At 36.8% G+C, this 25,908-nt stretch overlaps 1 protein-coding gene across 2 annotated transcripts in view; it reads left to right on the top strand.

The window, feature by feature from the left end:
• fbxw4 (F-box and WD repeat domain containing 4) overlaps positions 1-24,454 on the top strand; it is a 170,777-nt gene extending 146,323 nt beyond the window's left edge. Inside the window, exon 9 of one of the 2 annotated variants that reach the window (XM_062058895.1) lies at positions 23,818-24,454. In XM_062058895.1, coding sequence (XP_061914879.1) covers positions 23,818-23,931 — 114 coding nt within the window. In that variant the 3' untranslated portion in view covers positions 23,932-24,454. Of the gene's footprint in view, positions 1-712; positions 925-23,817 lie in introns of those variants that run through there. The other variant, XM_062058894.1, reaches the window with a different exon arrangement.
• Positions 24,455-25,908: the final 1,454 nt, after the last annotated feature.

The raw sequence follows: 25,908 nt of genomic DNA, 5'->3' as shown, positions 1-25,908 counted from the left end.
TATAAAATATTGTAACTTTTGATCGGACATTGAAAGAATTTTGAGGAAGCGGATGATCTATAATTATTGCGCCTTTGTTCATCATGGCTTCAGTGCAGCTGTGGTGCTCACCAGTCAAATGACTGCTGGACTTTGTTTAAACCGTCCTTGTCTGCTCGGAGCTGCTGATTGGTCACTTGTTGGAATATGGTCACGTGTAGATACCAGGAAATGGCAAGACAGTAGACCTTCACTAGGTCACCGTAGGCAAATATGAGTAAGATATTAGTTATTATTATTAGTTAGATATTAGGTGCCCCCAAAAACATCATACATGTTTTATTTTAATAAAAATTGAGTTCGTTGCCTCCAATATCACAAGTTAGACTTTCAATTGTTTGTTCATCCCACAAAAGGGGAAATTCTGCAAACCGTATTATGTTAATATTGCGACGTCAATACTCAAGCAACATATTGTGCAGCCCTACAGCCCTCCTTTATACAGGGCCATGCGGGCCCTAATTATTAGTGCTTTAATAGCAATGAGGTGAGGATTTGTATGATGTTTGTAACTGAATTAATTGAAAATAACTGATTTATTAATTCATGCATTGAACTATGTGTGGTTTATAAACAAGTTAGATGTTTTTTTTATCCAAAAAAAATCACGTCTTTTGTTTACATTCTATCTGTTGTAAAATCATTGATTGATTGATTGATTGATTGATTGCAGTTCTTCCAGTTGGGCTCAAGGCCAGTGAGCAGTCCAGTGTACTCTCTGCAGTTTAGCAGCTCTCACCTGTTTGCAGCATTGGCCACTGCACTTCACTCCTTAGACTTCACACAACACCATAACATCAAGATCACATGACACTGCCTATCCATCCGTTTTCTACACATGCAACAATAAATCAAACATTAAAAATCTGTATTTCTAAAGTGAAATGTGGACTCTGGGTTTTTTTTAAGGTCGGTGTAACCTGATATATGCAATCATTAAATAGTTGTTTATTTGTTCTTTTATTGATCCAACATGGGACAAAATAAACAACATGGGCAAAGAAAGGACTTCAAATTAAGAGAGTAATGATGTTGTTATTATGATTATTATTGGCTGAATGAAAGCAAACTCAAACAAATATGGATATGCTTTAAAGAGAGGGAATGATGAAAAGAATAACTCTTTCACAAATGATGTGTCGGGTCGAATATTTGGAGGAGTCTTTATTAACAAGCAGCGCCACGATCTTTAATGATCTGCTTGGTCCAGGGATCCATGGGATGGAATGGCCTTAGTGACTGAGGTCTTGAAGATCTGCCACAAAGTGACATCCTCGCAAGCAAATACTAGAAGGATCGTTTATGTGTTGGCTGGTTTAACTTCAAAGAATTGGCAGAAGACATAAGCACAGAACTGAAAAAGACGTTGACTCTGACGTTTTCACGTTCACCGACCGAAAATGTCCTGAGAGGTCATTTCAGAGACAGCCCCCGAAGAAGACAAGAAGTTAATGGTCTGTGCAAAATCTCTAGCTATAAACTAATGATACAGAGTACCAGCGGATGTTTTGCAAGGTTCATTATGACAATTTCTAAGCCAACTTGTAAACATAACTCACATTTATGCTCGCAACTTAAAGCATAACAAAAAGCTGAGTGACAGCTCCTATTCTAAAATACTTGTAAGTTGAGGTACCAATGTGCTTCAGTCCTGTGAGGGAAATACTCAAAATCCAGCAAAGCAAAACATGAGAATTACTCACCTTGTTTTTAATCTGCAGTGTTTGATGAGATTTTAGGAAATTGTAATATTAATTAAAGAATATTGACGGAACAATAAGAATTTGATGGACATGAGGAGCAAGCTGGAACCCGCTGGAAGAAAGTTGATCCGTTTGCCTGGGGAAATATGTCACCTGTTCCCTTTAAGTCCCAGTCAGGAAAAGAGATCAACGGTTCTTCTCCAACTTTGTTATAATCCTTTAAAGAGATGAAGGCCATGATCTTTTTGACACTGTAAATCCTCACATTTGCACCTCACAGCGCACGTTTCTACACCCAAATCCACGTCTTACTGTGTAAAGCATCCTAGCAGTATAATACATAGTACATGACATGGGGTGTACTTTCATAGTACAAAAGCTGTGTACTGTGAAGGTACAGCACACGTGTGTGTCCTAAAACCTTACTAACGCTGATGTTTTAAAAATACATTTGTGTCTACACACAAAAGCCTTTTTTTTTGTCCGATAAAACAGCTTCAAAATGCTCTCTCAGCGTTTGTGTATGATTGAGGTTTCCGACATAGTCTTCCCTTATTCAAAGTAAGTTGTTTATTGTATTTCATGCAGTGCTACACTAATAACACACACAAGTGATAACAAATACAGTATATTCATGATGTTTGCTGAATGATCACTGATTTGAAAGGTCAGATATTATTTATTAGTCTGTATTAATATTAATTGTTGGACTTAATTAATGTGGAAAAATTGAACATGACAATTAGTGAATGTGTTTTCATGTGAACGGATGTTTAATTGGTTCTATGACCAACCTCGTAACTCAAAACACTTACATCTCACATTAACATCGCCCATTAAAGTGAATTAAAATCTATTTAATTGGTGCTTGGCCCCCAAAACATCACAATTTGAACATGTAACTTTTAACTAAAATATATTGTATGAAAAATATTACAATAGCATGTAGTACAAATAGTAGTTTTATGAAGTAATGCAGTAATAAGGTACAACATTGCAGGAACTTCATTGTCATAGCAGTACGCGTGAGATTAAATTTACTACCCGAGGTCCCAGATTTAGCTGTTGTGGCCCCAGGTCACGCAACAGAGTTTAACGCTTTTGGGGAGGACTTTAAAATATTTTTGGGCTGTTTTGACTGGCGTCATGCTCTCTCATTAGATCCAATGTAGAAAATGAGTTGAGTTATGGAAAAGGGAAGGCGAGACTGTTAACATTGTCTCCAACATTGGCGGGAAATGACGTTAAAAAAGTGGATATTTATAATTATTTCCCTGAATCAGAGTAGTGGGGCAGAAGAGTGGACACTTTCTAGGCGATCCGCTGGAAGGCTGGGCAGCAGCAGGACCAGATGAGGACGGCATCGCTGGGTTTGAGAGACAGATTGCAGAGACAGTGCAGTCTGGGGCAGCTTCAGGTGTGGGCAGGAAGTTGAGCCGTGAGTAAAGGCTGCAAAAGTTGGACCGCAGCTAATGTTTTCCCATGCTTGGAAAAAAACAAATGGATGTCCATCTCTAGCTAAAGTCTAATGCTTACAAATAAGACTGCATGTTTTGGTCGGATTTTAAAGGCCTACTGAAACCCACTACTACCGACCACGCAGTCTGATAGTTTATATATCAATGATGAAATCTTAACATTGCAACACATGCCAATACGGCCGGGTTAACTTATAAAGTGCAATTTTAAATTTCCCGCGAAATATCCGGCTGAAAACGTCTCGGTATGATGACGTTTGCGCGTGACGTCACGGGTTGAAGCAGACATTTTGGAATAGCATGGTGGCCAGCTTAAGTCGTCTGTTTTCACCACATAATTCCACAGTATTCTGGACATCTTTGTTGGTGAATCTTTTGCAATGTGTTTAATGGACAATGAAGACAGCAAAGAAGAAAGCTGTAGGTGAGATCGGTGTATTAGCGGCTGGCTGCAGCAACACAACCAGGAGGACTTTGACTTGGATAGCAGACGCGCTATCCGACGCTAGCCGCCGACCGCACCGATGATCGGGTGAAGTCCTTCGTCGCGCCGTCGATCGCTGGAACGCAGGTGAGCACGGGTGGTGATGAGCAGATGAGGGCTGGCGTAGGTGGAGAGCTAATGTTTTTAGCATAGCTCTGTCGAGGTCCCGTAGCTAAGTTAGCTTCAATGGCGTCGTTAGCAACAGCATTGCTAGGCTTCGCCAGGCTGGACAGCATTAACCGTGTGGTTACAGGTGCAGGGTTTGGTTCAGTGTCTCCTGATAGTAAAAGTAATAATAGTATTGTTGATCTTCTGTCTATCCTTCCAGTCAGGGGCTTATTTCTTCTGTATCTATCCGCAGATAAGCATGATGCTATCACGTTAGCTCCGAAGCTAAAGTGCTTCACCGATGTATTGTCGTGGAGATAAAAGTCACTGTGAATGTCCATTTCGCGTTCTCGACTCTCATTTTCAAGAGGATATAGTATCCGAGGTGGTTTAAAATACAAATCCGTGATCCACAATAGAAAAAGGAGAACGTGTGGAATCCAATGAGCCCTTGTACCTAAGTTACGGTCAGAGCGAAAAAAGATACACCGTGGCGTCCTGCACTGCACTCTAATCCTTTACTCTCACTTTCCTCATCCACAAATCTTTCATCCTGGCTCAAATTAATGGGGTAATCGTCGCTTTCTCGGTCCGAATCGCTCTCGCTGCTGGTGTAAACAATGTGCATATGTGAGGAGCTCTTCAACCTGTGACGTCACGCAACTTCCGGTACAGGCAAGGCTGTTTTTATCAGCGACCAAAAGTTGCGAACTTTATCGTCGATGTTCTCTACTAAATCCTTTCAGCAAAAAAATGGCAATATCGCGAAATGATCAAGTATGACACATAGAATGGATCTGCTCTCCCCGTTTAAATAAGAAAATCTCATTTCAGTAGGCCTTTAAGGGGTTCACTGTGACAATCATTACGCTAACCAGCAATTATGCTTGCAACTTAAAGCATAACAAAAATCCGAGAAACAGATGTCTCTGAATATATATGTAATGCAATTAGAATGTATTTAAACAGTGCAGTAGTGAAGCTGGTTTTGAAAATCAACATGTTGTAGACATGAACTCAGTACTGGGCTTAATGTAGAAAAACAAACCAAATATTTATATGAATGCAACAATACATTACTAACAATACTAATTAATTAATAACAATACTCAGGGCCGGCCTGTCGCATGAACACTATGTGGTTGTTTAGGGCCACAACCACATGTTAATGGTCTGGGCTTTTGTAAAAAAAAACAAAAACATTCATTTAAATTTGTCAGTTATATAATACAACATCATAAAAGTTAAGATAAAAACAATTTTGTTGTCAAAGTTCAATAATGTTGTTCAAATCAAATTAAGAATGCGTCAGACTACCTACACCTATCATTCTTTTTGGTAGCAACAAACCCAGCATGGAACACTTTTCACTCACCAAAAACATCAGAACTTCATCAAAGCTTGCATTTATGCATTTACACACAACACCGACATTTGGGAACCAGGATGAGATGATAAAGGTAAAGATATAATAAATCTATTTGTGGTAGCATCGGACAAAGTTATGTTTGAATTTCACTTTTGTGTCTCAGCACATAATTGTGGTGCTTTCAATCCTTGATTGAAGTTTGAAACCGAGGCATCACTAGTTTCTAAAGACAGCTGAGCCTTAACCCCCAGTAGATGAACCGATTCTGTCGGAGCTACCACAGAGGAACTGTGTTTCTGGTGTAGTGACACAAGGCCTTGCTCCTCACTCACAATACAATGTAATAGCACAACAATCTGTACTGAGAAACAAGAACAATCATATAAACGACTACACATAGACATCTTGAAAGTGTTATGTTTTGTTTGTACACGGCTACCTTTTCTGTCTCTACACCAGTGGTTCTTAACCTGGGTTCGATCTAACCCTAGGGGTTCGGTGAGTCAGCCTCAGGGGTTTGGCGGAGCCTCCGCCACGGAGGTAAAGACACATCCGACTTATCGTGTAAATAAAAACTTCTCCCTATCAGCGTATTATGGATACCCCCAAACAATGTTCCCTCTAATTTTCCATCTGATTTACAGGTTTTTTGATTGATTGATTGAAACTTTTACTAGCAGATTGCAAAGGAAGATAATACACAGTACAGTTTACACAGTACAGTACATATTCCGTACAATTGTCCACTAAATGGTAACACCCCAATAAGTTTTTCAACTTGGGGGTCCACCGGGGTCCACGTTAATCAATTCATGGTAATGTGTGTAAGGTGTGTCATTTGTTGTGAGTTTATGCACTGTGTTGGTTTTGTTCTTTGAACAAGGTGATGTTCATGCACGGTTCATTTTGTGCACCAGTAAAAAAACATACGACTTTTTCTTGAATTTGAAAAAAATATATAGATATATTTTTCACTAAAGAAGGGTTCGGTGAATGTGCATATGAGACTGGTGGGGTTCGGTACCTCCAACAAGGTTAAGAACCACTGGTCTACAACCTGGATGTTCATTCAGTTTTTTTTTGACGAAAAAAAGCAGATAGCGGACATGACACAAAATGATAGTCATTTTAAATGGCAACTTTCTAAAAGAGATAATAGAAACACTAAAAAAAAATAAGAACATAAATTGTGGTAGTCAGTTAAAATTTCCTTTTTAGATCAAATCATGGAAAACAAACAATACAACAGACCACCTGCACTTTGATGCACCACCTCTGGCTTTTATAACAGCTCGCAGTCTCTGAGGCTTGGACTTTGATGAAAAGTACAATCTTGCTCCGATTTTTTCTGATTGCTGTCGTCAGATCAGCTTTGCAGGCTGGTGTCTTGTCATGGACCATTTTCTTCAATTTCCACATAAGATTTTCAGTTGGAATGAGATACGGACTATTTGCAGGCCATGACATTGACCGTAAGTATATTTCTTCAAGTAACATTTTTACAGTTTTTGCTGTATGGCAACATGCATTATTATCTTGAAAAATGATGTCATCATTCCCAAACATCTTTGGATTGATGGTATAAGAAAAGTGACCATGGTTCTCGCTCAGAAAAGGATGGGGTGCTCTTGCCCCAAGTGGAGGAGTTCAAGTACTTCAGAGTCTTGTTCACGAGTGAGGGAAGAGTGGATTTTGAGGTCGACAGGAGAATCAGTGCAGCATCTGCAGTGATGCAGACACTGTATCGATCCGTTGTGGTGAAGAAGGAGCTGAGCCGGAAGGCAAAGCTCTTAATTTACCGGTCGATATACGTTCCCATCCTCACCTATGGTCGTGAGCTTTGGGTTATGACCGCAAGGACAAGATCACGGGTACAAGCGGCCGAAATGAGTTTCCTCCGTCGAGGGACGGGGTTCTCCCTTAGAGATAGGGTGAGAAGCTCTGTCATTCTGGAGGAGCTCAAAAGAAAGCTGCTGCTCCTCCACATCGAGAGGAACCAGATGAGTTGGTTCGGGCATCTGGTCAGAATGCCCCCCAAGCATTCATGTGTAGGGCACGTCCAACCGGTAGGAGACCAGGGGGTGGACCCAGGACTTGTGGGGAAGACTATGTCGCCCAGCTGGCCTTGGACGAAGTGGCTTGGTAGAGGGAAGTAAGGGCTTTTCTGCTTAGGCTGCTGCCCCCGCGACCCGACCTCGGATAAGCAGAAGAAGGTGGATGGATAGTTCCTACATTCACTGAAAGTAAGATGATAATGGACCCCCTATCTTTATTGCTAAGCTGTCTGTCATGATGCCACACTCCTCTCAGTTGATGACACGCCCCCCACACTAAAATCGAACCAAAATCCAAAAAAGAAAGATGAAAAATAAAGAATTATTAAGAGAGTGGATCATAATTGTATTCAACCTTAAACAAAATATGTGCACTTATTTTTATTTTACACTGATGTATTTTTCCAGAATTAAACATCCAAACTTAATTTTTCCGTTTCAAAGTTTACGTTTTCCAAGTAAAAAATCTTTGGCCCCAATTTGCCTTCAAATCTGTCCAAAACTCTCCCAGTCTGATCTCCATATAACTTCAGCCTCACAGCTAAAAGCATTTCCAATTTGCGTGTTTCAGCTAATCTGTGTCTCACGTCGAAGTTCAGGTCAAAGATGTCAGTCATCTCTCCTGTGGCTGTGATCCCAGGAAGTTGTCAAGAAAACTCCAAAATGACTCAAAACTCCGGTAGCAAAAGTGGAGCTTTTTTCTTCATGTCCTCTCCCAGTTGACAGGAAGTGACATGGGTGGTGTTTTTCATGTAATGACACCTATGAAATGCACACACATTGATATAAATGCGCCATCACTTGATGAATGCGTACATGTCAACAGGAAACATTTTCATAACATCATTGAACAGCAGACGTCTTCAACGTTTTCCAGGCCACGGACCAGAGGTGAGTAGAAACACGCTACATGTACGCCCTTACATTTACTCTAGTGAATTTGTGGATAAATTGTACTTATCAGACTAGTTTAAATGCAACATACTTTTTACTTTTACTTTGTTACATTGAGGTTCATTCCTACATGTATTTATAAAATCATTATATTTATTTATGATGTATTGTGTGTATATATATATATATATTGTTACATTGAGGTTCATTCCTACATGTATTTATAAAATCATTATATTTATTTATGATGTATTGTGTGTATATATATATATATATATATATATATATATATATATATATATATATATATATATATATATATATATATATATATATATATATATATATATATATATATATATGTATATATATATATATATATATATGTATATACATATATATATATATATATATATATATATATATATATATTTATACATATATATATATATATATATATATATATATATAAATATTCACACACATGTTAGGCATGTACGATATATTGATTTTGTCGATATATTCATGTGTATATATATATTTAAATATATATTTATATATATATACTGTATGTATATACATTTGTGCATATATATATATATGTGTATGTATATATATATATATATATATATATATATATATATATATATATATATAAATATATATATATACACACACATGTTAGGCATGGGCGATATATCGATTTTGTCGATATATTCAAGTTTTTTGTATATGTATATATATATATTTAAATAATTGTGTGCATATATGTATTTATATCAGTGGCGCGCGGTGAGGTTAATGTCTGGTGAGGCACTGCATCATCACAGTCAGATTTACAAACATATAAACCCTAAATAGTATCTTATTCACCATGTGATTGGCAGCAGTTAACGGGTTATGTTTAAAAGCTCATACCAGCATTCTTTACACAACTGTAGCACACAAAAAAGCACATTTAATAAAAAAAACATTATTATGGTCTTACCTTTCTTGCTGGACATCCACACAGCCAGCCTTTGCGTGGGTACCACGCCGTTTGAAAAGAACGGGTCTTCTGTCCCGAAGTCAAAAGCAAACCTTTTAGCTCCGGCGTTGGTCTCCTGCTTCGATTGAAAGTCCAGTTTAGAAAACTGTTTTATTTTACATATGTAATCCTCCATGTTTTTAATAAAAGTCCAGGCGAGAGGAAATAAACAATCGCTTGCAAACTTTTTTTATTTTTTTTATTTTTTATTTTCTTCTGCGGCCGAGGAATGATCTCTGGGATCACTACCGCCCTCTACCACCAGGAGGCCGGATTACTGCGAGCCTCAACCAGTACGTCTTTTGCAGCAGATTTATGAATGCTCAGCACAAGAAATACTTTGCACACATACAGTTTTTGACAAAATACCAGCAGATGACATGGCACCCCAAACCATCACTGATGGTGGAAACTTTACACTAGACTTGTCCCAGAGTCTGGAGGAAGACAGGAGAGGCACAGGATCCACGTTGCCTGAAGTCTAGTGTAAAGTTTCCACCATCAGTGATGGTTTGGGGTGCCATGTCATCTGCTGGTGTCGGTCCACTCTGTTTCCTGAGATCCAGGGTCAACGCAGCCGTCTACCAGCAAGTTTTAGAGCACTTCATGCTTCCTGCTGCTGACCTGCTCTATGGAGATGGAGATTTCAAGTTCCAACAGGACTTGGCGCCTGCACACAGCGCAAAATCTACCCGTGCCTGGTTTACGGACCATGGTATTTCTGTTCTAAATTGGCCCGCCAACTCCCCTGACCTTAGCCCCATAGAAAATCTGTGGGGTATTGTGAAAAGGAAGATGCAGAATGCCAGACCCAAAAACGCAGAAGAGTTGAAGGCCACTATCAGAGCAACCTGGGCTCTCATAACACCTGAGCAGTGCCAGAAACTCATCGACTCCATGCCACGCCGCATTAACGCAGTAATCGAGGCAAAAGGAGCTCCAACCAAGTATTGAGTATTGTACATGCTCATATTTTTCATTTTCATACTTTTCAGTTGGCCAACATTTCTAAAAATCCCTTTTTTGTATTAGCCTTAAAGGCCTACTGAAACCCACTACTACCGACCACGCAGTCTGATAGTTTATATATCAATGATGAAATCTTAACATTATAACACATGCCAATACGGCCGGGTTAACTTATAAAGTGACATTTTAAATTTGCCGCTAAACTTCCGGTTCGAAACGCCTCTGAGGATGACGTATGCGTGTGACGTAGCCCGGCGAACACGGGTATGCCTTCCACATTGAAGCCGATACGAAAAAGCTCTGTTTTCATTTCATAATTCCACAGTATTCTGGACATCTGTGTTCGTGAATCTGTTTCAATCATGTTCATTGCATTATGGAGAAGGAAGCCAAGCAAGCAAAGAAGAAAGTTGTCGGTGCGAAATGGACGTATTTTTCGAACGTAGTCAGCCACAACAGTACACAGCCGGCGCTTCTTTGTTTACATTCCCGAAAGATGCAGTCAAGATGGAAGAACTCGGATAACAGAGACTCTAACCAGGAGGACTTTTGATTTGGATACACAGACGCCTGTAGAGAACTGGGACAACACAGACTCTTACCAGGATTACTTTGATTTGGATGACAAAGACGCAGACGTGCTACTGTGAGTATGCAGCTTTGGCTTTTTTTTGCGTATGTACGTAACTTTTTTAAAATATATAAGCTTTATGAACCTTGGGTTAGGTGAACGGTCTTTTGGGCTGAGTGATTGTGTGTGTTGATCATGTGTTTGAATTGTATTGGCGTGTTCTATGGAGCTAGGAGCTAGCAGAGGAGCTAGGAGCTAGCATAACACGTACCGTACCGTAAGTGCGCGTCACGTACGTAACTTTTTAAAAATATATAAGCTTTATGAACCTTGGGTTAGGTGAACGGTCTTTTGGGCTGAGTGATTGTGTGTGTTGATCAGGTGTTTGAATTGTATTGGCGTGTTCTATGGAGCTAGGAGCTAGCAGAGGAGCTAGGAGCTAGCATAACAAACACGCAGGTGTTATTATGCAGGATTAATTTGTGGCATATTAAATATAAGCCTGGTTGTGTTGTGGCTAATAGAGTATATATATGTCTTGTGTTTATTTACTGTTGTAGTCATTCCCAGCTGAATATCAGGTACCGTGAGTATGCAGCCTTGGCTGCTAAACATTCGATAACTTGACCGTATGTGCGCGTCACGTACGTAACTTTTTAAAAATATATAAGCTTTATGAACCTTGGGTTAGGTAAACGGTCTTTTGGGCTGAGTGATTGTGTGTGTTGATCAGGTGTTTGAATTGTATTGGCGTGTTCTATGGAGCTAGGAGCTAGCAGAGGAGCTAGGAGCTAGCATAACAAACACGCAGGTGTTTTTATGCAGGATTAATTTGTGGCATATTAAATATAAGCCTGGTTGTGTTGTGGCTAATAGAGTATATATATGTCTTGTGTTTATTTACTGTTGTAGTCATTCCCAGCTGAATATCAGGTCACCCCCGGCTCTCACAGCATCTTCCCTATCTGAATAGCTTCAACTCCCCACTAGTCCTTCACTTGCACTTTACTCATCCACAAATCTTTCATCCTCGCTCAAATTAATGGGGAAATTGTCGCTTTCTCGGTCCGAATCTCTCTCACTTCATGCGGCCATCATTGTAAACAATAGGGAACTTTGCGTATATGTTCAACTGACTACGTCACGCTACTTCCGGTAGGTGCAAGCCTTTTTTTTATCAGATACCAAAAGTTGCAATCTTTATCGTCGTTGTTCTATACTAAATCCTTTCAGCAAAAATATGGCAATATCGCGAAATGATCAAGTATGACACATAGAATAGATCTGCTATCCCCGTTTAAATAAAAAAAATTCATTTCAGTAGGCCTTTAAGTAATATTCTAATTTTGTGACACACGGAATTTTGGATTTTCATTTGTTGCCACTTCAAATCATCAAAATTAAATGAAATAAACATTTGAATGCATCAGTCTGTGTGCAATGAATAAATATAATGTACAAGTTACACCTTTTGAATGCAATTACTGAAATAAATCAAGTTTTTCAAAATATTCTAATTTACTGGCTTTTACCTGTATATATATATATATCAGTGGCGTGCAGTCACTAGAGGCAGGGGAGGCGGGGCCTCACTTGCCATCATGGAAAGAAAAAAAATGTAAAAATAAAAAATAAAAAATTAAATTGTTATATGTATCCAGTGATTATACTAAAGTTATTTTCCATTTAACTTCACCAGTTTTAGATTATTTTTATTTTTATTTTCACATTTGCCGTTCAAATATTGAGAAGAGACGGTGCGGTGATCAGCAGCCAGTTGAGGCACGTCACTGATTTGTGCCTCAACATGGATTGTGCACAATGACTCGGCTAACTGCTGGCCTGCTGTGCAGTGAGACTGTATTGCTATATGAATTATATCAGCTAACTAAACTATGGCATAGTTTAGTTAGCTGAAGTATATAATGTACAGTGTATTTTGTCAAAAACTATATGTGTGCAACGTATTTCTTGTGCTGAGCATTCATAATTTAGCTGCAAAAGACGTACTGGTTGAGGCTCGCAGTAATCCGGCCTCCTGGTGGTAGAGGGCGGTAGTGATCCCAGAGATCATTCCTCGGCCGCAGAAGAAGAAAAAAAAAAGTTTGCAAGCGATTGTTTATTTCCTCTCGCCTGGACTTTTATTAAAAACATGGAGGATTACATATGTAAAATAAAACCGTTTTCTAAACTGGACTTTCAATCGAAGCAGGAGGTAATAATTAAAGGTAGACCAACGCCGGAGCTAAAAGGTTTGCTTTTGACTTCGGGACAGAAGACCCGTTCTTTTCAAACGGAGTGGTACCCACACAAAGGCTGGCTGTGTGGATGTCCAGCAAGAAAGGTAAGACCATAATAATGTTTTTTTTATTAAATGTGCTTTTTTGTGTGCTACAGTTGTGTAAAGAATGCTGGTATGAGCTTTTAAACATAACCCGTTAACTGCTGCCAATCACATGGTGAATAAGATACTATTTAGGGTTCATATGTTTGTAAATCTGACTGTGATGATGCAGTGCCTCACCAGACATTAACCTCACCGCATGCCACTGATATAAATACATATATATGCACACAATTATTTAAATATATATATATATACAAAAAACTTGAATATATCGACAAAATCGATATATCGCCCATGCCTAATATGTGTGTATATATATATATTTAAATATATATTTATATATATATATATATATATATATATATATATATATATATATATATATATATATATATATATATATATATATATATATGCACAAATGTATATATGCACAAATGTATATATATACAGTATATATATATAAATATATATTTAAATATATATATATATACACATGAATATATCGACAAAATCAATATATCGTACATGCCTAACATGTGTGTGAATATATATATATATATATATATATATATATATATATATATATATATATATATATATATATATATATATATATATATATATATATATATATATATATATATATATATATACATATATATATATATATATACACAATACATCATAAATAAATATAATGATTTTATAAATACATGTAGGAATGAACCTCAATGTAACAAAGTAAAAGTAAAAAGTATGTTGCATTTAAACTAGTCTGATAAGTACAATGTATCCACAAATTCACTCGAGTAAATGTAAGGGCGTACATGTAGCGTGTTTCTACTCACCTCTGGTCCGTGGCCTGGAAAACGTTGAAAACGTTGAAAAAAAAAAGTTTGCAAGCGATTGTTTATTTCCTCTCGCCTGGACTTTTATTAAAAACATGGAGGATTACATATGTAAAATAAAACCGTTTTCTAAACTGGACTTTCAATCGAAGCAGGAGGTAATAATTAAAGGTAGACCAACGCCGGAGCTAAAAGGTTTGCTTTTGACTTCGGGACAGAAGACCCGTTCTTTTCAAACGGCGTGGTACACACGCAAAGGCTGGCTGTGTGGATGTCCAGCAAGAAAGGTAAGACCATAATAATGTTTTTTTTATTAAATGTGCTTTTTTGTGTGCTACAGTTGTGTAAAGAATGCTGTATGAGCTTTTAAACATAACCCGTTAACTGCTGCCAATCACATGGTGAATAAGATACTATTTAGGGTTCATATGATTGTAAATCTGACTGTGATGATGCAGTGCCTCACCAGACATTAACCTCACCGCACGCCCCACTGATATATATATATATATATATATATATATATATATATATATATATATATATATATATATATATATATATATATATATATATATATATATATATATATATATATATATATATATATATATATATATGGTGTGCCTGGGCGATATGGCCTAAAAATAAAATCCCCGATTTTTTCACAAAAAATTGTATTCAAGATTTTTTATGATATATATATATATATATATATATATATATATATATATATATATATATATATATATATATATATATATATATATATATATATATATATATATATATATATATATATATATATATATATACATACAACAGTTGAATTATTATTCTACAATATAATTTTTTCCTACTCTATTATTTGAAATAGTAAATAAGCATCCTATTATCATATTTAAAGACATGAAGTAAACAGATGGGCAATAATTGATATGAAAGAGGATGAAATAACTTCTACCTATTTTTCCTTTTTTGTTGGTATTCTATATTTAGGGACCGCATGTCCCTTTGGGACAGAAGGACCCTGTTGTATTTCTAAGGTTTTATTATTATTATTATTATACCGCCGCCTCTTTGAGCTGTAATTTTGTATTGTATCCTGATATTGTGACAACAATCAAACTTTTTTCCTCTTTTTCACTCTCGGTGAACACAAAAGATGCTTGGTGACTTGTTTTTATTCATCATTCAATATTCATTTCGTCACAAAACTTCCATCTTTATATTTTTCATGAGCTGTTCATATGATATTTATACTAATGTGGCCATCTAGTGGTAGCACAACAAACACACCAGTAGAGACAAGAAGTACAAAAAGAAAAACATAATCATAAACAAAATATCATTTGTCAGGGGCCGTCCTCGCCTGTTTGGTCTCTCTAAAAACCTTTTAAAAAATTTAATTTTATTGAAAAACGGCAGGCATAATAAAAGTTCATACATTTGGATGTGAAAATGCATTTATTTGTTGTTTTCTTTAATGTCAGACAATGCAAAATGCTTCATTCCAGAAATTAGTCGTAACATAAAAAGTTGGCTACTGTGACTCATTACACGTATAAATGAAAAAGCTTTAATGAAACAAAATGATTATAATCCCACCTTGTTTGGATTCTTCTCATGTCTTCATTACAGAAGTGAAATGGAAAGATTGTTAATAAACAAGATGATTGTCCATTACAAGCATGTACAGTACAATTTATATGTTGTGCTAAATGGCAAAATTAACGATACATTATTGCTTTTAATACAGCTCACTTAAAACTGCCTGGGAATTGAACCTGCACCTGCTTTTGTTAAGTCAAAGTCAAATGTCAAGTTTTTTTCTTAAATTCCACATAATTATTTATTCATTATAATCTATTTTTTATATACTGATATTATAGTTGTTATATATATTTTTTTGTATATATATATATATATATATATATATATATATATATATATATATATATATATATATATATTAAGGCTGTGAATCTTTGGGTGTCCCATGATTCAATTCAATATTGATTCTTGGGGTCACGATTAGATTCAAAATCGATTTTTTTTTGCAATTCAACACGATTCTCGATTCAAAAACGATTTTTTTCCCGATTTAAAAGGATTCTCTATTCATTCAATACATAGGATTTCAGCAGGATCTACCCTAGTCTGCTGACATGCAAGCAGAGTAGTAGATTTTTGTAAAAAGCTTTTATAATTGTAAAGGACAATGTTTTATCAACTGATTGCAATAATGTACATTTGTTTTAACTATTAAATGAACCAAAAATATGACTTATTTTATCTTTGTGAAAATATTGGACACAGTGTGTTGTCAAGCTTATGAGATGTGATGCAAGTGTAAGCCGCTGTGACACTATTGTTCTTTTTTTTTTTTTTTATAAATGTCTAATGATAATGTCAATGAGGGATTTTTAATCGCTGCTATGTTGAAATTGTAACTAATATTGATACTGTTGTTGATAATATTCATTTTTGTTTCACTACTTTTGGTCGTGTTTGTGTCTCCTCTCAATTGTTCTGTTTATTGCAGTTCTGAGTGTTGCTGGGTCGGATTTGGTTTTGGAATTGGATTGCATTGTTATGGTATTGCTGTGTATTGTTTTGTTGGATTGATTAATTTTAAAAAAAATAAAAATAATTTAAAACAAATTTTTTTTTTTTTAAATGAGAATCGATTCTGAATCGCACAACGTGAGAATCGCGATTCGAATTTGAATCCATTTTTTCCCACGCCCCTAATATACATATATATATACAAAACCCAAAACCTGTGAAGTTGGCATGTTGTGTAATTCATAAATAAAAACAAATCTTTTTCAACTTATATTCAATAGAATAGACTGCAAAGTTAAGATATTTAATGTTCAAACTGAGAAACAAAATTTTCTTTTGCAAATAATCATTAGCTTAGAATTTAATGGCAGCAACACATTGCCAAAAAGTTGGCACAGGGGCAATTTTACCACTGTTTTTTTTTAAAGTACCAATGATTGTCACACACACACACTAGGTGTGGTGAAATGTGTCCTCTGCATTTGACCAAATGAGCTAATATTTGCACACACAAAAAGAAGTTTACCAGTTCGAACGTTAAGTATCTTGTCTTTGCAGTCTATTCAATTAAATATAAGTTGAAAGGCATTTGCAAATCATTGTATTCTGTTTTTATTTACGATTTACACAAAGTGCCAACTTCACTGGTTTTGGGTTTTGTATATATAAATCGAGCGAAATATGTGCGTGCGACCAATGTCTCAGTGTACAGTCGCTTCATTAATTTTTTCATTTATTTGTTCATTTTGTTTGCCGTCGGAAGCTCTCCAGGGACTGCCATCTTGATGACAACACTTCCTGTAAAACGCCATTTCGAAGAGGCAGGCCCCCGACGTCACATCCTATTTAAATGTTGTGAGGTGTACAGCTACGGTGGCGCCAATGGGACATGGATTGGCACACAAACGGGGCAGTAACTAGGATTTGACAAATACCGAGGTCAAAAATTGGCTGTGCAAGAGGAACTTTGAAAGGCTGAAATCATGGGTATCCCACCACCATATAAATTATATTACCTTGAGCAACACAATGATTTTCCCGAATAACAAAAGCTTTAATTGAGCTATAACTATCTATCACTCATCTAACATATTTGATAATCAGCATGATTTGGTAACAGTCCTCTTTTCGATAAATATTCTGAAGTTTAGCATATTAAACAATTTTAACATCATTAAAATATAAATCTAAAAAACATAACAAATTTTCAACCGCGACCAGAATTCGTACCCAAGATCTTATGCTTTGCAATACAAGTACTGATGACGTCCGCCACGCAGACACCGCAAGTATAAGAAGACATTTTCTTCTCATATTCTAATCATCTAATCTGTGACAGAGCATGACGTGGCCAGGATACGTTTGGGGTAAAATATTATATGAAGCACCTTGTCATTCAATAACTTACATTTTTATGTAACTGTCCAGTCTGCTAAAAGAAAGGGATGCTGCATGGGCCAAGGCTAGAAATACCAAATCCCAGGCTCACTGGATGTTTGTAGACAGCTCAGAAATCGCTTTACTTCTCTTGTCAAGAAGTCAAAGTTTAACTTTTATCTTGCACAAACCACCAGTTGCTTAAATGATCCCAATAAATTCTAGAAAGTCATAAAAACGTCTTATGGAAGTGAAACCACAAATGAACTGCCAACTTGTATCGGAAAAGACTCACGTAGTCTAACCATACTTACCGTATTTTTCGGAGTATAAATCTCTCCGGAGTATAAGTCGCACCGGCCGAAAATGCATAATAAAGAAGGAAAAAAACATATATAAGTCGCACTGGAGTATAAGTCGCATTTTTGGGGGAAATTTATTTGATAAAACCCAACACCAAGAATAGACATTTGAAAGGCAATTTAAAATAAATAAAGAATAGTGAACAACAGGCTGAATAAGTGTACGTTATATGACGCATAAATAACCAACTGAGAACGTGCCTGGTATGTTAACGTAACATATTATGGGAAGAGTCATTCAAATAACTATAACATATAGAACATGCTATATGTTTACCAAACAATCTGTCACTCCTAATCGCTAAATCCCATGAAATCTTATACGTCTAGTCTCTTACGTGAATGGTGAATGAGCTAAATAATATTATTTGATATTTTACGGTAATGTGTTAATAATTTCCCACATAAGTCGCTCCTATATAAGTCGCACCCCCGGCCAAACTATGAAAAAAACTGCGATTTATAGTCCGAAAAATACGGTAATTGTTTTTAATGAACATTGTATTTCTTCTGGTTCTTTATTTGACTCCTTAGTTCCATATCCCTTCATACTTCCATGGCTCATACATTTAGTTTTACTCCTCTTGGAGTGTGTCAAGAGAGCCTTAAAACAAGTGGGTCCTGGTCCTGACAAACTTGAGCCCATCTTTTTGCTGTTAATTTTATTGCAGAACCTCTTACGCATATTTTTAATCTTTCTTAGTCCAGTAATGAGATTCATAGCATATCGAAATTGGCTTATGTTTTACCTTTGTTAAAAGGAGGTGATCCCATAGCTGTTAATAACTATAGACCCATCTCCAAGTTATGCTAGCTAAAGCTCTTGAAAAGTTTGTTCGGGAACGACTTAAAAAATTCTTAGACACCTATGGTCTGCTTTCTCAACATCAATTAGATTTTAGAAAAATACATAGTGCCATAACCACTGCTATCAAAGTTGTGAATGACATTATGGAGTCATTAGACTGTAAAAAATATTGTGCAGCTGTATTTATTGACCTTTCAAAATCATTTGATACGGTTGACCATATCATATTGGCAGACAGATTGCCCAGGATTATAGCTCAGCATGCTGTAAAGTGGTTTTCTAATTACCTGTCCGATAGAACCCAATGCATCCAGTTTGTTGAGCCCCCCTCGTCCTTCCTCCCTGTATAAATGGTGTGACTCAGGGTTCCACATTAGGTCTGTTTTGTTTTATATCTATGGAAATAATCTCTGTGATAATGTGTCGGGTGCTGCGTTACATTTTTGTGCAGATGACGCGGTGATATATTATTCATCCCTTGCTTTAGCGCAAAGCTTTTAGCTCCTGCAGTCTGCTTTTGATGTTGTTCAGTCCCAGCTAACTCAGCTGAGACTTGTGATAAATGCAAAGAAATCTAAGGTGATGTTATTTTGAAATGTTAAACGACTGCCATAAACATTCAAAAAATATCGCTCATAAGGTTGAACTTGAAATGGTTACGACAAACAAGTACTTGGGGTTTGTTATAGATGAGAACTTTTTATTTCAACACACAGAAAAAACTTGTGGCTAAACTTAAAATTTAATTTGGGGGTTTTTTTAGAAACAAGTCCTGTTTTTAGGAAAGGCTTGAATCTGTCCATTTTCATGCCTTTGCTGGATTATGGAGACCTGCTTTTTATGAAGGCACCCGACACTTTATTTGAAAAAACTGGATACTGTATATCACTGTGCCTTACGTTTTATTACTAGTTGTGGCAACCTTTTCCACCATCACACTTTGTATGCATCTGCAAATTGTCCATCCTTTTTCTCGATGGATGGTTTTTATATACTGTATAAATCACTTCTTGGCCTGGTTTCCCCTTATTTAAGGTATTTTATGTGTAGGGACTCCAGTCGTTATAGTTTGCGGTCACAGGACATCCTTGGCGTGTTGGCTCTTCTTCGTCAAAAAAAAAATATCGCTAAAATTCGTCCCATTTTGTCCACCATCGACGCTGAGATCATTATTCACGCGTTCGTTACTCTCGTCTCAATTACTGGAACGTATTATTTTCGGGTCTCCCCATGTCTAGCATTAATAGATAATAGAATGCGGCTGCTAGACTTTTGACAAGAACAAATAAATGGTAAATGGGTTATACTTATATAGCGCTTTTCTACCTTCAAGGTACTCAAAGCGCTTTGACACTATTTCCACATTCACCCATTCACACACACATTCACACACTGATGGCGGGAGCTGCCATGCAAGGCCCTAACCACGACCCATCAGGAGCAAGGGTGAAGTGTCTTGCTCAAGGACACAACGGACGTGACGAGGTTGGTAGAAGGTGGGGATTGAACCAGGAACCCTCAGGTTGCTGGCACGGCCACTCTCCCAACTGCGCCACGCCGTCCCCAACAAGAAAGTTTGATCATATTACGCCTATACTGGCTCACCTGCTCTGGCTTCCTGTGCACTTAAGATGCGACTTTAAGGTTTTACTACTTACGTATAAAATACTAAAGGGTCCAGTTCCATCCTATGTTGCTGATTGTATTGTATCAAAAAATCTGCATACCTTGTACAAAAAGCAGCAACAATTGAAAATATGGCAAAACGCGTAAAAAATATGTATGTTAACTAATTAATAAAAACAGATTTGTTTTGAATGTCTGTATACATTTTTTGAGCCTTTTTAAAGAAAACCACATCATCATAACAAATTATGCAAATTAATTAATGACATCATTGTGACCACGGTCATAACTACGCTCCCACCGCCACAGGTATCTTGGCAGTTTAGGGACAACCCTGAGACTATATATAATATGGAAAATTATTATTTGAGTGCAATAAGAAAAGCCCAATGTGTTTAATGCATTTTGATTTATATTTTAACCTTCTAAAATTGTTTTTTTAGTGCCATAACAAACATATGTTTAATGTATTGTAAGATGTTCTGTTAAGATAAAGCCAATATTGACATCAAAAAGTATCAAAAAGTCGGGACAACCCTAATAGTAACTAAAGTAAACGCAATAACACATTTTTAAAAAGCCTATGTTATTAAATGCAGAATTTGCTAATATTGTTGTCAATCAGATGATGTTGTAAATGTGTGGTATTGAATGCTACATACCCTTTTCTTTTTACAAATTAAAGTACAATGTGGATGGATGGATGGATAGTGCACAATACCAAACAAAAAAACTACTACTGGCTCCCATTTAAACCATTTGGGTTTTGCCCTCGAAGCCTTCCTGTATCCAGAGACTTAACCCACAAGTTTGTAAACAATAACAAAAACCACCAAAAAAGGATTTTGTATTAATAAGAACAAGAAAATAAAAAAATATAAAGAAAAATTAGTTAAGTATCGTTTATATACTGATACTATACTAGGTATCAATAGTATTACCCCTACTCTACTTTGAAGCTTTAGCAGTTAGCATCCGCGTGCGTGCGCGTGTAGCATTCTTAGCCGTTCCTTTTACTCTAGTCTTCCAGTGATAATGTTACAAACCCCGTTTCCATATGAGTTGGGAAATTGTGTTAGATGTAAATATAAACGGAATACAATGATTTGCAAATCCTTTTCAACCCATATTCAATTGAATGCACTACAAAGACAAGATATTTGATGTTCAAACTCATAAACTTTATTTTTTTTTTGTAAATATTAATTAAGTTAGAATTTCATTGCTGCAACATGTGCCAAAGTAGTTGGGAAAGGGCATGTTCACCACTGTGTTACATGGCCTTTCCTTTTAACAACACTCAGTAAACATTAGGGAACTGAGGAGACACATCTTTTAAGCTTCTCAGGTGGAATTCGTTCCCATTCTTGCTTGATGTACAGCTTAAGTTGTTCAACAGTCCGGGGGTCTCCGTTGTGGTATTTTAGGCTTCATAATGCGCCACACATTTCCAATGGGAGACAGGTCTGGACTACAGGCAGGCCAGTCTAGTACCCGCACTCTTTTACTATGAAGCCACGTTGATGTAACACGTGGCTTGGCTTTGTCTTGCTGAAATAAGCAGGGGCGTCCATGGTAACGTTGCTTGGATGGCAACATATGTTGCTCCAAAACCTGTATGTACCTTTCAGCATTAATGGCGCCTTCACAGATGTGTAAGTTACCCATGTCTTGGGCACTAATACACCCCCATACCATCACAGATGCTGGCTTTTGAACTTTGCGCCTACAACAATCCGGATGGTTCTTTTCCTCTTTGGTCTGGAGGACACGACGTCCACAGTTTCCAAAAACAATTTGAAATGTGGACTCGTCAGACCACAGAACACTGTTCCACTTTGTATCAGTCCATCTTAGATGAGCTCAGGCCCAGCGAAGCCGATGGCGTTTCTGGGTGTTGTTGATAAATGGTTTTCGCCTTGAATAGGAGAGTTTTAATTTGCACTTACACATGTAGCGACCAACTGTAGTTACTGACAGTGGGTTTCTGAAGTGTTCCTGAGCCCATGTGGTGATATCCTTTACACACTGATGTCGCTTGTTGATGCAGTACAGCCTGAGGGATGGAAGGTCACGGGCTTAGCTGCTTATGTGCAGTGATTTCTCCAGATTCTCCGAACCCTTTGATGATATTACGGACCGTAGATGGTGAAATCCCTAAATTCCTTGCAATAGCTGGTTGAGAAAGGTTTTTCTTAAACTGTTCAACAATTTGCTCACGCATTTGTTGACAAAGTGGTGACCCTCGCCCCATCCTTGTTTGTGAATGACTGAGCATTTCATGGAATCTACTTTTATACCCAATCATGGCACCCACCTGTTCCCAATTTGCCTGTTCACCTGTGGGATGTGTTTGATGAGCATTCCTCAAATTTATCAGTATTTATTGCCACCTTTCCCAACTTCTTTGTCACGTGTTGCTGGCATCAAATTCTAAAGTTAATGATTATTTGCAAAAAAAAAAAGTTTATCAGTTTGAACATCAAATATGTTGTCTTTGTAGCATATTCAACTGAATATGGGTTGAAAAGGATTTGCAAATCATTGTATTCCGTTTATATTTACATCTAACACAATTTCCAAACTCATATGGAAACGGGGTTTGTACATAGAAGAAACTTTGTTTATTTTCTGCCATGGCTGTGAGGATTGACGTATCTTAAAAGTATGTAAATAAACTTGCATCGAATCACAATAATAACATGTAAATAAACTTACAGTAAATCACAATAATAACATGTAAATAAAGTGGATAAAACAATAGACTTAGACAAACTTAAACAAACTTTATTGATCCACAAGGGAAATTGTCAATACTAACTTTTGTCAAAATATTTATGCCTTTGTTTTGTATGTGAAATGTTTGTGTTATTGTTGATTTTCACACAACATTGTATGGTTCTCATATTTCTTGCATGTATTTCACAACTATTTCTTGTGTATTTCCCTTATATTTCACATGAGTTTGCCAGCACAAATGCAGCGGTCATGGACAAATGAGCGCTGAAATGAGCATCAGACGTGCAGCAGCAGTCAAACAAGAAAGCGTCAGGCATCACAAGGCAGCAAATATTGCAGCACAATCCTTGTCAGGCTGACTAAAGAAAAATCAAGTTGCATTCTAGCAGATCAGTGGGTGGATACTGATTGTCACTCACAGTAATCCTATTGTTTCTCCACAGGATTACTGTGTGGGCTCCTTCTGTCCCTGTGGCGCTGTGACGGAGAAAGGCCAGATTAAGGAGATTAGCATGTATCCTCCTGACTTGTCAAACTGGGATGTAAGGAACCACTGACTTTGTTGGAGTCCTGAATAAGGAGGTGCCATGAAAAGCAGCGAACAAACACAAATTCCTGAAAGAACAATGTGATTTGTTTCCTTTTCTTGCGTGAATTGCTGTCAAAAGTTCAAAAGAGAAGAAAGAAAGTCAAGGAAAAGACAAGTTGACTCATCTGATGTTTGAATTTCTTAAAGACAAATCAAAGCTCAGGATTGGACGTCAAGCTTTCAAAGAAACTAAATCCAATTAGTTTGCTACTGATAGCCATTCTACACGCTAAGAGTTTGGTCTAGACTCGATCTGACCAGTCTAAGTGTAAGACTAGATCTGACCAATCTAACTCTATGGGCATGAACTGATGAATCCTACTTGGATGAGAGGCAAAATGTCTTTTGAGACACACCAAACAGTCCAGTTGCGATCCATTCAATGCCCTAATATTACAATGACCTGGATGAATTACAACATTCATAGACAGTTTCTGGTAAATATGTGCAAACTTGATGGCAAATAAAAGCTGATCTACTAAGTTATTGTGTCTGTTAAAGGAAGAAAATAGTTCACACTAGTGTTGTCCCGATATCAATATTTTGGTACCGGTACCAAAATGATCTCGATACTTTTCTAAATAAAGGGGACCACAAAAATTGTTATCATTGGCTTTATTTTAACAACAAATCTTACAATTAAATTAAACATATGTTTCTTATTGCAAGTTTGTCTTTAAATGAAATAGTGAACATACAAGACAGCTTGTCTTTTAGTGGTAAGTAAGCAAACAAAGGCTCCTAATTTGTCTGCTGACGTATGCAGTAACATATTGTATATCTTTCTATTCTATTATTTTGTCAAAATTATTAAGGACAAGTGGTAGAAAATGAATTATTAATCAACATTCATTTACTGTTAATATCTGATTACTTACTGTTTTAACATGTTGTATCTACACTTATGTTAAACTGTAATAATCACTTATTCTTCTGTTGTTTGATACTTTACATTAGTTTTGGATGATACCACAAATTTGGGTATCAATCCGATACCAAGTCGTTACAGGATCATACATTGGTAATTTTTAAAGTCCTCATGTGTCCATGGACATATTTCCTGAGTTTATAAACATCATATAAATTTTTTTAAAACGAAAGGAGATGTTGTGATGCTAAAAAATATTGATGTAATCATAGTAGTATCGACTAGATACACTACTGTACTTGGTATCATTACAGTGGAAATTAGGTGCAGATCCACCAATGGCGTTTGTTTACATTTTGATGCCGGTGAGTTACGGTGTGTAGTGAAGCATGTTTAGCAATTCCTCGTCCTGCAGGGATACTTGTAAGAAACATACTTTATTTACTGCCGACTGGGCCGCTAGCTAGCTAGCCATGTCTTAAAGCACCTTTTCGGTGGGCGTTTCAGTGTTATAACTTCACCTTTATCGTTAGTGTTTAAGCCAAAATGCGTCCATTTTACCTTTTCTGTCTACACACTGTATTTGCTTGTAAGTACTCTGTGATTGATCACTGCCAAACATGCTCGTAAACCAGCAATGTCACAACGTGACGACGACGGGGGCGCAGGGGGGTGGCGGTACTATACTAATACCGGTATACCGTACAACCCTAGTTCACACTATCATTTAGTGTGTTTGTCTTCATGAATATGTAGCATATATGCTGATTATTAGAACACACACTACTTGGAGGAGCGCCACAAAGACTAGTCAATTTCAAGCGCCACAATGACTTTTGAGATTGCCGACTAGTCGGTTCACGTGATTTTGGCAGTGTACAGTCGTCTTTCACATCGCGCTGCAAATATTGTGGCTTCACTACATCATGGATTTAAAAAACAATCTACATATTATTGTCCTAAATTAAGTTTGGATAAATGTCTTATACATATGTATTACAGTGCAGTATTTGTCTTATATTTTATCATTATGTTGTGGCGATCGATAAATATATTCACAAAACGGGACTTTGTTTC

Source organism: Entelurus aequoreus, linkage group LG09, assembly GCF_033978785.1.
Source record: "Entelurus aequoreus isolate RoL-2023_Sb linkage group LG09, RoL_Eaeq_v1.1, whole genome shotgun sequence".
Classification (NCBI taxonomy): domain Eukaryota; kingdom Metazoa; phylum Chordata; class Actinopteri; order Syngnathiformes; family Syngnathidae; genus Entelurus; species Entelurus aequoreus.
This window is presented reverse-complemented; position numbering and strand designations above follow the sequence as displayed.